Source organism: Heteronotia binoei, chromosome 6 (assembly GCF_032191835.1).
Source record: "Heteronotia binoei isolate CCM8104 ecotype False Entrance Well chromosome 6, APGP_CSIRO_Hbin_v1, whole genome shotgun sequence".
Taxonomy (NCBI): domain Eukaryota; kingdom Metazoa; phylum Chordata; class Lepidosauria; order Squamata; family Gekkonidae; genus Heteronotia; species Heteronotia binoei.
The window spans coordinates 80,128,599-80,142,131 of record NC_083228.1 but is presented as its reverse complement, the minus strand read 5'-3'; the positions used below and the strand labels follow the sequence as shown (position 1 = coordinate 80,142,131).

Sequence of the window (13,533 nt, the reverse complement as noted above, 5' to 3'; positions counted from 1 at the left end):
ATGGAGTGGTTTGCCATTGCCTTCCCCCAGTCATCTACACTTCCCCCCACAGCAAGCTGGGTACTCATTTTACCGACCTCAGAAGGATGGAAGGCTGAATCAACCTGAAGCCGGCTACCTGAAAACCCAGCTTCCGCCAGGGATCAAACTCAGGTCGTGAGCAGAGCTTAGGACTGCACTACTGCAGCTTTAACACTCTGCACCACAGGGCTCTTCATTCTGACAGACAAGTCACTTTGGCCTTGTGGAGAGGTTCTCAGATTTCAACAGCCCACAATAAATTCTGACAGACAAGTGGTGAAAGTGGTCACACTTATTGTGGGCTGTTGAAATTTGAGACCCTCTCCACAAGGCCAAAGTAGTGCAAATAGTTTAAGTACCTCAACAACCTTTTCATATTTGATCAAGGGGCAAAAATGGTTAGTCAACCTACATATTCCAGGAAGCAGGACCCAATTTCACTCAGGTGCGGGTAATCTTTGTTGAATTTTTTCTCCAATGCTTTAACAAATTTTTTCTGGCACTTGTAGATCTCCTCAATATTCCCAAAGATGGTTTTCAGCTGCTCCTCGGTGAACATATCTGCTCTTTTACGGCACTGCTTTATATAGCCCTGGAGAAAAGTCAGATTTCATGGGCAAATTACTGGGCAACAAAATAAAAAAGGAACCACAACCTTGACAGATATGGCTAAACCACTCAGTAGTGCATAGTCCAAGTGTACTGACAGACACAAAATGAAATTAACAGTTACTGCGGGAGCAAAATGCAACCCAAGAGTCCCCCACTTCTGTTTTCAACAAGCACACTTACAGTGCGGAAACAAATATCTCTGCAGACAAAAAGTAAAAAACCAGGTGTAGCAATAGTAGTTAATAGAAAGAAGCTAACTCCAGCTGCTTTTGCAGATCTGAAGATCACGTGCAAAAGCAACACACAAGAATTGTAAGGATCTCAGCAAGATGTAAAAAGGCGTCAAATACCCATTTGTACCTTCCTCTGATTTGATAGCTTTTAAAATCTAATGAATGGAAATTCCTCAGTATCTGACTTTGTTTCTGTTCTGTTACTAAAGGACATGTTGGACAATTTGTTTTAATTATTTGAGGAAAAAATAAACAAACAGTAAAACAAATGTGTAGCATTTGGGTAGTAGCAGAGACCCACAGAATCTCATTGTTTTAACCAAAATCCTTTGCACTGCAGAAACATACAAACAGTGCAATCCTAAAGAGATTTACACTCAACTAAACTCATCACAGAGCTGATTTTTGCCTGGAGTTTCTGGAAATTCATTTTTATTATGGAGGGCTTTCAATTTATCTCATTTGTCAGCTGTAACTTATAAGAGCTATACCATTAAAAAAACTAAATTATAAAGAATTATGGAAGCCAAGGTCCCTTGGTTTGAATAGTTGCAAGTGAAACATAATTTCAAAAACATATAAAACTTTAATTTATTTAGAGGGATTTAAACTGCCATTTTATAAAAAATCTTGGCATGTTGATTGTAAATTCAAGTTTACTGAATCACAATGGGGGAAAATATGGCAATCACACAAATATATTTAAGAAAAACAATAAATATTTGTATGCAATCCTTGAAATTTCTTGCTCAAATATATTTAAGAAAAACAATAAATATTTGTATGCAATCCTTGAAATTTCTTGCTCAGTAGTATATGACCCCTACACCATATCAACTAAAAAAATCCAACCTTTGTACAGTGAGATTGGTTCATTTATACACTGCTGTTGGAACTGTATCAGAATCAGAAGGTTTTGGCAAAAAAATATAAAAACAGATACAGCATTACTGGATATTTGGTCCCTGCAAGACCAGAGATAATCTTGTTAAATTGCTGGCTAGATCCATCAGTTCCACCCATACATAGTGATTCTTTTAGCAGCGGCTAAAGCCACAATGCTTCAAATGGAAAAATAAAAATCTTCCAACAATCTCACAGTGGTATAGAAGAATCCGGGATTGTTTTATCACAGAGAAAATCTCATTTTAAAAATGCACTCAGGATCCCAAATATATCAATGGCTTTTTGTGTTAGAATTTAAGGTAAATAAATAACACCTTTAAAATCTTTTCTGGATAACCACTATTATAGTTTTCTTGCTCTGCCTTAGAAACTGGTTTATATCATGTTATGGTAGGGCTTGATACCTTACTTTCTTAAACTAGGAAATTAAACACAATTTGTTATAATGTTTGTGTATTGTATTTATTATTTTTAGATCTGTATTGTACTTTAATGTTAAATCTGCAGCTGTACTCTTTGTAACCTATTTAAAAACTGAATTATTTTTGTTTTGTTTATAAGTTGTTCATACTGTTTTTGTTTATATCTAAAATTTTAAAAACTAAAAAGTTTTTTAAAAACTAAGCCCATTTACTTCAATGGACTTAGAAAGTGTAACTCTGCTTAGGAGGGCACATAATTACACTATAGCGTAACTAGTTTCAATGATGACTCTGAAATTTTCCAAGAACTCCATGTTCCAGTTCTTCTAAAATTTGGTGTATCCTGTTCTTTGCCCAAGTTGGCTATGGCTGTTTTGTGCTACACAGATTTATCCTCTACTACCTCACAGATGTCCTTCAGGTGTTTGATGTAATCTCTCTCTGTGCTTAGGATCTCATTGATAACGTTGGTCCTCATCTGATCCTTGGTTGTTTGCCCCACCACATAACGATGGGCAGCATTTCGGGAGTCGTCTTCTCTGCCATCCTCTAACTTCAGAGGATAATCTTCCATTGGTTCATCCTGGTTCACTCGGAGCTGTGCCAAAAACAGGACGATTCCCATGATATAATTAGTTCAGGGTTCTCTGCTTTTTAAACTCCTAAGTGCTGCTTTTGTCCAGGGCTTTCTGTAGAAAAAGCCCAGCAGGAACTCATTTGCATATTAGGACACACCCTGACATCACCATTGTTTCACACAGGGCTTTCTGTAGAAAAAGCCCAACAAGAGCTCATTTGCATATTAGGCCACACATCCTGTCACCAAGACAGCCGGAACTGCGTTCCTGTGCGTTCCTGCTCAAAAAAAAAAAAAGCCCTGCTTTTGTCCATATAAGACAAAAGAAAGCAGCATAATTTCTTCCCCTCTCCCATACAAAACTGTTCCTGTTGCTGTTGAGATCCCACTTGCTACAAATCCATAGTGCTTTAAAAGTAATGTTTACAGTTGTGTTTGGAATATGGTTGTCATTCAGGGGGATGGCCACCAGAACTAAGTGTGGTTGGTCTCTATTCATGTATCCATTTATTTAGAAAACCTATAAGCCTTTATCTGCATACCTATTCAAGGCAGCTCACAAAGTAAACCAATGGCATCAAATCATTACAGCAGCATAAAAATGATCAATAACAAAGAGCCATAAAAACAAGCCAATAAAAACAGCATAAAAGGGAGATTAATAAAACAGCCATCCAGCAAAAACCAAACCATAAAAACTGTTTTAAAATACTGAAACTTATAGAGAAAAACATGGGTAAAAATAAATGTTTTGACCTGGTGCCTAACAGAAAGGCAGCAGGCAAGCATTAGGTGAGCTTCAAGGGGGAGAACAGGTTTGTCAGCTACACAGCAGCTTTGTTGAAACTACACAACCCACTCTCTGTCCTTACAAACTTTAGACAGACCCCCTGAAGTGCCCTTGCAGAACTCTAGGGATCCTCAAACTCCAGTTTGAGAAACAAAGAAGCATAATTCCTATCCAGGCTAAATCCACCAAATCTGATGGAAAACAAAAGATTCTTTGTATTTCCAGTCACTCCAGTTATGTACCCATAAGATAATAAGAGGAGCTCAGCTGGGTCAAAACAAAGGTCCATATAGTTCATTATCCTGTTTCTCATGGTGACCTACTGGGTGCCTTTGTAAGGCCCACAGGCACAGCATGGATGCCAAAAACTTCCTCCGGTGTTCCCTCCCAGCAACCAGTATTTGAAGGAACATAGACTTTAAACACAGTGGTTCCATTCTGAGATCATGACTAATCATCATGCAGAGAAAATAGGTTTGTTCACCAGTTCAGCTCTTTGAATGGAATACAAAAATGGAATTTTGATTGTGAGCTCCTGAGCACGGAATGACTGATTATTTCCTCTCACCCCCAATTTGGTACAGCAGTTAGCTCCTTCTTGGACATTAACAGAAAATAGTAATGAAAAAAGGGCAGCACAGTCTGCTGATTTATTTGTTAAAAAATGAAAACATGGCTCAATTCTCTGCTGTGAACAGCAACTACTCCTCATGATGGTGCCTCACACAAGCTGTAGCTCCAACTCCCAGAATCTTTTTATTCATTCACACAAAAAATACTGCTTTCTCCTCTTCCCTTGAATATAGGCTGCCTTCTCACTCTTTCCTCCTACTCAAACTGAGGAAAGAAGAAAAGCAAATGTGCAAAAAACATGCCTTGCTAACCCCTTCTGTGCAATTGATGACACATATACCGGGAAAAGCTACACTGTACTGCTCTGGTTCACAGCCATTGCCCACACGAAGAGAAGAGAGACGCAGTGATGGTTCAGTCGACACTCATATCTACTGGCTGCTGCAGATTGCTATGTAATATTTTCAAATGCGTCAGATCTTGGCAACTAACAATTGCTGGGACTGCAGGAAAAATCTCATCAACATGTCCCAAAACAGAGCTTGGTGTTAACACATCGAACTGAAAACACACGGTCTTACCCGTACAAAGCTTGCTGGGAACCATCCCTCGCTGTCCATTATCCTGCCCCACCACCATTCCTTGTTAGTGGCATCCATTACTTCAATGACATCACCAGCCTTGAAGCCCAATTCTTGGTCATCCATGGTGACATGATCCCAGAGGGCCTCTGCGTAGACCACACCTCCATCACTGATGAGCTGGAAAAAAGCAGACAGACATGTTCAGACATTAGCCATGAAGTATCCTTCTGCAGGAGGCTGCTGCAAGAGATGATCACAAAGTCCAGGTTAATACCAAGGTCTTTGGATACCCTGAGCTAAGAATGTGTCCCATTAGAAGAAGTAAAGTATAACACACACAACTCCAGCTAAGTTGGAACACATCTCGGTGAAGTGGTTGGCTTAGATTTATTTATTTTACTCTTCATATCATTTCTCCCCAATGGGGACCCAAAATGGCTTCCAGCATTCTCCTCTATGCCATTTTGTCTTCACAACAATCCTGTAAGGCAGGTTAGGTTAATAATGTGTGACTGGCCCAAGCAAGCTTCCATGGCAGAGTCAGGATTCAAACTGGGGTCTCTGATCCTAGTCCAACATTCTGAGAGATATTGGTGAGTATTGCCACAGACTTTGTGTTCCATAGGCACCAAGACTGCTCCAGCACCAGGGCTTTTTTGCAGCAAGAACGCCTTTGCATATTAGGCCACACACCCCTGAGGTAGCCAATCCTCCAAGAGCTTACAGGGCTCTTAGTACAGGGCCTACTATAAGGTCCAGGAGGACTGGCTACATCAGAGGGGTGTGGCCTAATATACAAAGGAGTTCCTGCTACAAAAAAACCCTGTCCAGCACACATGACAACACAGAATCCATTCATCACTTCTTTCTTGGCACTCTGATTCATTTTCCCTATGTTTGTGCTACAAAGAAACTCAATGGATTATGCCACAGGGATGAAAGAAGAGATTATGGTCAATTTATTACTGTTTGGGAATCTCTACCATTTTCTTCTGCATCAAAGATCATTTTCAGGGCAGGATATGTATGCTACAGTTGCAACGTAGGAGGAATTAACACACATGTACTGAAATTTCAAAGTGGTATAAAACAAAGTGCCCCCTCTTTGGCCATGACTGCCTTTCCCTACCTCATTTATCTTTAGAAACTAATGATTCACTTCATTTTCCTACTTGATTTTCTTTTCCAAAGTCTACCTGTTTACATAGTTTGAATCCAGTGCCACCTTTAAGACCAACAAAGTTTTGTTCACAGTATAAGCTTTTATGTGCAAGCATACTTCAGAATCTGGTATCTGAAGAAGTGTACTTGCACACTAAAGCCTATACTCAGAATTAAACTTTGTTGGTCTTAAAGGTGCCACTGGACTCAAACTTTGTTCTGCTACTTCAGATCAACATGGCTACCCACATGAATCTACCTGTTTACACATACAGCATCACAGATGTAATCATTTATTTTCCCTCACCTGACCACCTTGTAGCCTTGACTACACATCACAGCAGGGCTTTTTTTTGTACCAGGAACTCCTTTGTATATTAGGCCACACACCCCTGATATAGCCAATCCTCCTGCAGCTTACAGTAGGCCCTGTAATAAGAGCCCTGTAAACTCCAGGAGCAGAGTGGTAAGCTGCAGTACTACAAGCTCTGCTCACAACCTGAGTTTGATCCCGGCAGAAGCTGGATTCAGGTAGCTGGCTCAAGGCTGACTCAGCCTTCCATCCTTCCAAGGTTGGTAAAATGACTGGGAAAGGCAATGGCAAACCACCCCATAAAAAGTCTGCAATGGAAATGTTGTGAAAGCAACATCACCCCAGAGTCAGAAACAACTGGTGCTTGCATAGGGGATTACCTTTACTTTTTTAAACTTCAGAGGGATTGGCTTCATCAGGGGTGAGTGGCTTAATATGCAAATGAGTTCCTGCTACAAAAAAAGCCCTGCATCGCAGTGAACACATGTACATCCTGAGTGTATCTGCATGCATCTGTTTGTAAGAAAGAAGCAGTGCATATTCACCTTACGAATGAAATTGGAGGCCAGTACCTGGATAAAAGTGGCATTTCAATCACATGGTCAGCTGCACGTGCACTGAATGTAACATGAGAGTTACTCAATGCAGGTATAGAGAAAAATCAAGTGTACACAGATAGTGTGCATATTAAATTTAACTTATGAAGAGGGCTTCTGTCTAAGTGAACTCCCACAGATTCAAAGTCAACTGGGAGAAGTAATTTTTATCATAGTTCTTTTTCCTACTGGCAGACCCTTCTCAGTCTTGCTTTTTAAAAAATATCAATTCGAGATGCATTTACATATTGTGGCAGAGAACTCCATAGCAGGATTTAAAAGCATAACAAGGAAGATACCATACTGCATGTTAACTTACAAATGCAGATAAACTTTTTACCAAGTGTGGAATTAACACTTGCAATTAGTCAGAGAACTGTAGTGGTGCCATTTCCTCTGCTTCATTCTCATGGTTCAGTTAACAAGGGTGTGCCAAGAGCTCATTAGCATTTTTACTTTTCAGCAGCTGTCATTAATGAGCTACGACAACGGCATTCTGCTGCAATTGGCTTGCTGTACCGTTAAAAACCCAGCTTAAACCCTATGGAGTTTTCTCTAAGCAATTTTGGGCTTACTACTGGATGTCAAAAAGTATATATAAAAAAGATACAGTATAGGTTGTTGCATAAGATCTTCTGAGCTAGAGCAGAACAAATATTGCCATGAGGGAAAAGTCACAGCCACTCTGGGTTAACATAATTACACTGAATCTAAGTCAATTATTTGTATGCAAAGAAATGCAGGTTGCTGAGCTATACATCTGTATGCACAGTTTTTCATCAGTTCCCATTTGTCTAAAGCAGTTCACCTCAGCATAATTGCCTTTTAAGCTGGCAGGCTGCAGAGAAAGCTCAAGGCGATATTTAAAAAGATAAGAGATCGGTATACTTTATGAGGTGCATCTTTCCTCTGCAGCTCATGAATCCAGGATGAAGGCTGTTTCAGGACACATCCTTCCTGTTTAGCTTTTTTGCTCTTAACAGCATAACTCTATGTGTCACATTCTCAGGGCGCAGGCAGGCAGGAGTCCAAAGCCAGTCCAAGGTCAAAGTCCAGGAAGTCAAGCAGGAACCAAGTCACCAACGCAAAATCACAAACTGGAATCAGAAGACAGTGTCCAAAAGCCAAAGGGTCAGGGTGCCAAGGAATTCAAGCAGGTCAGGATCAGGAAGGAGCGTGGATGCAAGCCAGAGAATAGACTTGTTGCTTCCACAAGGTTACCAAATCCTGGGTGGGAGTTATGTGGGAGCTTCAATCAGACTGCTCCCCGGGTGACAGCGACTCTGCTAGAACTCAGGGCTGAGAGATCTGAAGCATCGGTGTGCCTCATGTCTTTGCTCTGAAAGTTCTTTCTGGAGCCTACTTTGAACTCTTGAGATGGGAGGGGGAGAACTTGGAGGAGATTGATTGTCAACAGCTGACACTAGTGCCTGGAATGTGGGGAAAGTGATTGATGGGCCAGCTGCTGGTTGTACGGCTGAGGAACTGGCTGGCAACTCTTCCAGGTCTGTTAACTAGGGTTGCCAAGTCCAATTCAAGAAATATCAGGGGACTTTGGGGGTGGAGCCAGAAGACATTGGGGGCAGAGCCAGGAGCAAGGGTGTGACAACCATAATTGAACTTCAAGGGAGTTCTGGCCATTACATTTAAAGGGACCACACATCTTTTAAATTCCTTCCCTCCATAGGAAATAATGAAGGATAGGGGCACCTTCTTTTGGGGCTCATAGAATTGAACCCCCGGTCCAATCTTTTTGAAACTTGGGGGGTATTTTGGGGAGAGGTACTGGATGCTATGCTGCAAATCTGGTGCCTCAACCTCAAAAAACAGCCCCCCCAGAGCCCCAGATACCTGCGGATCAATTCTCCATTATTTCCTATGAGAATAAGTCTCCATAGGGAATAATGGAGTTCCCTCCCCCAGTTTTCTCTCTCTCACTCACACACACGCTTAACTGTTTCTGGTGCAAGTGGGCAGCCGTGTTGGTCTGAAGCAGCAGAACAAAGCAGGATCTCTGGTGCCTCCACAACAAGGTCTGGAAAGTACAGGGGCTACGCTGCTCTTTTACACACACACTCACTTGTCCGAAGGAAAGCAAAACAAACAGAGGGGCTGCACTCTCACAAGGTCTGCTGTTGCTAACCCTTCCCCATGAAGTACTTCCTGCTCCAATTTAAAGGCACACACACACATTTTAAAACTGGACCTGTTTGCAGGTCCTGCCCAAGATCTAGAGGTACAGGGTGGCTGTGGGGGAGGAGCTTCCCCTGCCGGCCAGCTGGCTGGGGCGGGGGGGGGGGAGGCTGTAAAACTGGGGAATCCCCCACTGGGACCTGGGGATTGTGAAGCCTACTGTTAACCCTTCCAGCTCCCCCTTATCAGGGCTCATGACACTATGCATAAATGCTCCAGTTTAAGCCCACTACAATCATTGGTTTTAGACTGGAATAACACTGCATACAATTACACTGTTAGTCTACTAGCATAGCACTGTAATACACCAACACTGTTAATGCTATTTATAATTTCAAAGATCTGAAAAACCAACCCTATTTCTGTCAGGCAATGCTTCATTGAAGTCAACTGTGCTTATTAATAATGTTTAATCCATACTTACTAACCCTAATGCTTAATAGAATGTTAGCTACTAATGATTGTGCCCTGCACGGGAAGGAGGGGTGAGAAGAAGGTCGCCAAAACTCCAAAGAGCAACCCGGCCTTTGAAGTGCAAAATTCCAGGCTGACCGCTCTGGCGCCTCCCGGGCGAGAGCAAGGACACCAACAGGAGGGAGGATGTAACTGTGCCTGGGGGAAAAGATAACCAGCGTGTGAAAGTAACAAGTGCAGGGACGAATGTAGATTTATCATGAGAAGTAGTTTAAAGCCCTAATCTTTGAAGTATGTTCATAAATACCAATGATTCTAGTTATTCGTTATCAGTTTCAATGAATCTGTGCAGAGAGCAACATTGTTGTAATCAATAAATGAAACTTAGTTTTGAACAAAGCCAAGTCTGATCATTTTGGATACTTCAATGAATCCTTTGCTGACAATTTCTACCATAGCATAAAGCAATTTTATATCTTGTATATGGTTCCACACACATAGATTTGAGTGCAGGAGGCTCAACCAATTGCCCACAAATCCAAAGGGGTAATTTCTGCACAAAAGGTGGAGCTGCTGTTACATCAAACAGCTGTAGCTGCCATAAATCCTTGTGGTAGGAAACACTAATGAGGTACCTCCTGTTTCACTTTCTTTTGGAGCTTTAAGTTAGATGATTGGAATAATGTCCTAAAGTATAAACCAGAAGATATCACTAGCTTGCCAACTCAGGAAATACCTGGGGACTTCGGGGGTGGAGTCTGGAGACTTTTCCATTCCCTAAAAATAATAATAAAAGAACCCTGCAGTGCAGTTCACCTGAATACAGTCTTCATTTTCTCATCCTCTTTTTTGCCTTCTAAGGGTTCCCCAGTAGCTGCACTTCCATTAAATTGAAGTGTAATTTGTCATACCCCCACAAGTCTTTTGTCAGGCTCTGGTAGCATTTCCAAGCATGCTTTATTAAGGCACACACATACACACACAGAGCAGCCAAAATAAACACACAGTTTGCAGGTCCACATTTTTCTGATCTCACTGGGGCAATGATATAAATTTCTTTACTCACGGGAATTCCTGAATGTAACAATCTGCTGTATTTCAACCAACTTCTTCAGACTAACACAGGGAAATGAAAGTAAGTAAGAGAGCAGCATAGGGGTGGAGTTTTCCTCCATTCCTTAACCAGGGTCTGTTTAACTCTTACTATCCATTTTACTATTCAAACAACTTCTGAAACAAATGCAAAACAAGCAGAGGAACTGCACTCTCTTCCTCTTTCACACTTACCGGGAAGAACCACTTGGCTCTGCCTGCTCAGCATCGTTAGCCCTGTTGAGATTTAAAGGCATGCACACACATTCCAAAATATAGTTTGCAAGCTTCTTCTAAGCCTGATGACATTTAAAGGGACATAATGGCTGTTGGGGTGGGGCTTACTCTGTGAGTGGAGAGGAGACTGCAAAACCAGGGAATTCTCAGCCCAGACCTGGGAGCTGGCAAGCCTAAATATCACTGTGGCTCTTATCACATTACCGTTCTAAACCAGATGTTATTTGTAGTCTGTCCAATTTTGAATAAAGCAATACAGGGATTAGGGTTTCATACAGAGCATTTTCTTCTGCTAATGATCCGTCTCTGAAGTGCTATGGTAATTTCAAACACTGTCACTTTTTCCCCACCTTTTTCCACCGTGTAATCTTTCTTAGATTTCAAAGTGAGCACTATATTTATAGTGCTCACCTTGGAACGTTCTTTAAAAGTCTGAGGAAGGTGATCACATAGTGAAAAGAGGCAGGGTGGGGGGAAAGTAGCATTTGTAGGAAGCAATTCAGAAGCACAATGAAGGAGTTGAAAATTGGAAAAAAAACAGTTTCCCTCAAAAGCAGCTCAACCATGCTTTGCTAACCTGATAACAAGCCGGTTTTTATGAACAGGTAAATGAATTCCACTAAAATGGGTCTGTCTATTAGCAAAAATCCATTAGCAACCAGTTACTAAAATGGAATACAAAGGCAGCTTGAAAAAGGTCTGTATCTGTGTACCAGTAACAGATACCTCCAGTTTCATTGTAACTAAAAGTTTAATAGTTGACAAGTTCAGACATTTTGACTTTTTTCTGATGTTAAAAAAATGACTGTTTCATACATTTAAATCTTCATTCATGGCAAACTCTCAGTATGGATTTTTAGAACCAAGCTAGATGTGGCTCGAACAGATCCCCTATGGATTCCCACCCCCACCCCCTCACATGCTTAAGGGGGTGGGGTTAATTGAGGGGAGATAACCAGGATATAATCCTTTCTCTGTATGGTTTTTCCATCCTCAGTCACATACACACAGAATACTATTTGCCCTACAAGATTATAAACAAGCTGAACTATGACTTGCTAACAGGGATGTCAATTCTGGGTGTGAAAATTCCTGAAGATTTGAGGATAGAACCTAGGGAGGTTGAGGATTAGTGGGGGGAGTGACCTCAGTGGAGTATAGTGCCATAGAGTCTGTTTTTCAAAGCAGCCATTTCCTCCAGGGGAACTGATCTCTGTAGCTTGGGAATCAGTTGTCATTCCAGGAGATCTCCAGGCCTCACCTGCTGAACCATCACAGAGGATGGGATGTGTTTCAACAACCATAACAACTATGCCAATGTAACATCATTAAAACTACTGGTAGGGAAAAGCATTGCTCCTTGACAAAACAGACACAATGGCTCCAATGTTTAAAGTTATGGGATAGGATGAAAAGTTACATTCAACCAGGAACCATGTGTCAAGGTCAAAATTAGAAAAAATATCAAGTTGATCATTCACACTTATGGAGTATATGATTACACACACACACAAAAAGGGAAAGTTCATTATCCTTGACGTTGACACACAACTAGAAGGCATTACTATGAACTTCTGAGAACTACATGAAAATCCCCTAACCTGAAGGACCAGGCCATAAAGCAGAGAAGGGACAACAGAACCAAAACATGGGAAGTAAACTGCTCCATTTGGCATTGCTTAGAACACAGCTGGAATAATATATTCAAATCTGGGTACCACATTCTAAGAGTTGTTCTTTGTTACAACAGAATATAGAATAAAATGCTGCAAATTAGGGACTCCACCTCACCCCCAAGATTTTAAAAGGCTATGGATACCAAAGGCAAGTATAAAGGCTAACAGGAAGCCGGATCTCTTCTCTTCCTCATGGATGGCATCCTATTCAATCTTTTGGCCAGTGATAAAAATGGAAGCTTGTATCAGTGAAAACAGGGGACTGAATCTTTCATCATCACCATAGTCTCTTTTGCAACTTTCCCGCCTTTAATCCAAGGAAGAACTTCTCTCACATTCTATGTTTTATTGGGTTTCTGGACTGCAAGGGCATGTTCACTGGCATCCTCACCAGTTACCCTGACATTTCCCTGAGAATTTGTCAAAACTCAACTTCACTATCTTTTGGAAGTATCATGAGATTTAAAGGAAAAAACGGTGCCAGCTTTTGGCAGGCAGAGTGAAGAAAATTAGATTTTAGCACTAATGCTTTGTTTTAATCCAATTGTCTATGGATACTTCATGCAGCTGTTGATAATTCATTTTTTCTGCCTCTCAATGAAAACAGCTAATTAATATTTTATAGGCAACAGCCATGAAAATTAAAGCCACTATTTTAACATCCTCATTGTATGTGGAAAACACTGTAGACAACAGGATATGTGTAGCCCTGAGACTTCATGTGTACCTCAGAGCCTCTGGGCAAGAGTGAATACCATAAAGATAATTCCTTTGACGATATACTGTATGTTTGTATTGCTCATTCAAGTGAAACCATTATCTTCATTTAATATTCTCAGCACAAGACCAATAATGAGATACTATAATGTTATTTATTTGATTAAAAGCAAGAGTGTTAATTAACTACTGGTGATTTCACTGACAGACAGCCCTACAAAATAAGCATATTTCCTTCCCAAAACATTTAAAAGCCATTGATAAATACAAGCTAAAACTCTATGACATAGAAAACTTAAATTGTCTAAAGCCTTAAATCGGCTTAAATGTTTAAGCTCATCTAACACCCATAAAAAGCCTTAAACTGCCACATGTGATCTTCTGCCCTGAAGTGGCCTCAGTATAGGCTAACATGT

General features: G+C 40.9%; 2 protein-coding genes across 4 annotated transcripts in view; both read right to left on the bottom strand.

Moving 5' to 3' along the window:
* PARL (presenilin associated rhomboid like) overlaps positions 1–13,533 on the bottom strand; it is a 530,597-nt gene that overhangs the window by 51,680 nt on the left and 465,384 nt on the right. The gene's annotated exons all lie outside the window — the stretch shown is intronic.
* ARHGEF4 (Rho guanine nucleotide exchange factor 4) overlaps positions 1–13,533 on the bottom strand; it is a 179,050-nt gene that overhangs the window by 35,252 nt on the left and 130,265 nt on the right. For all 3 annotated transcript variants that reach the window (XM_060241899.1, XM_060241900.1, XM_060241901.1), the window contains 3 exons: positions 4,716–4,895; positions 2,598–2,792; positions 434–613 (listed from right to left, as the gene is read on the bottom strand). In XM_060241899.1, the coding sequence (XP_060097882.1) occupies positions 434–613; positions 2,598–2,792; positions 4,716–4,895 (555 nt within the window). The remainder of the gene's footprint in view (positions 1–433; positions 614–2,597; positions 2,793–4,715; positions 4,896–13,533) is intronic.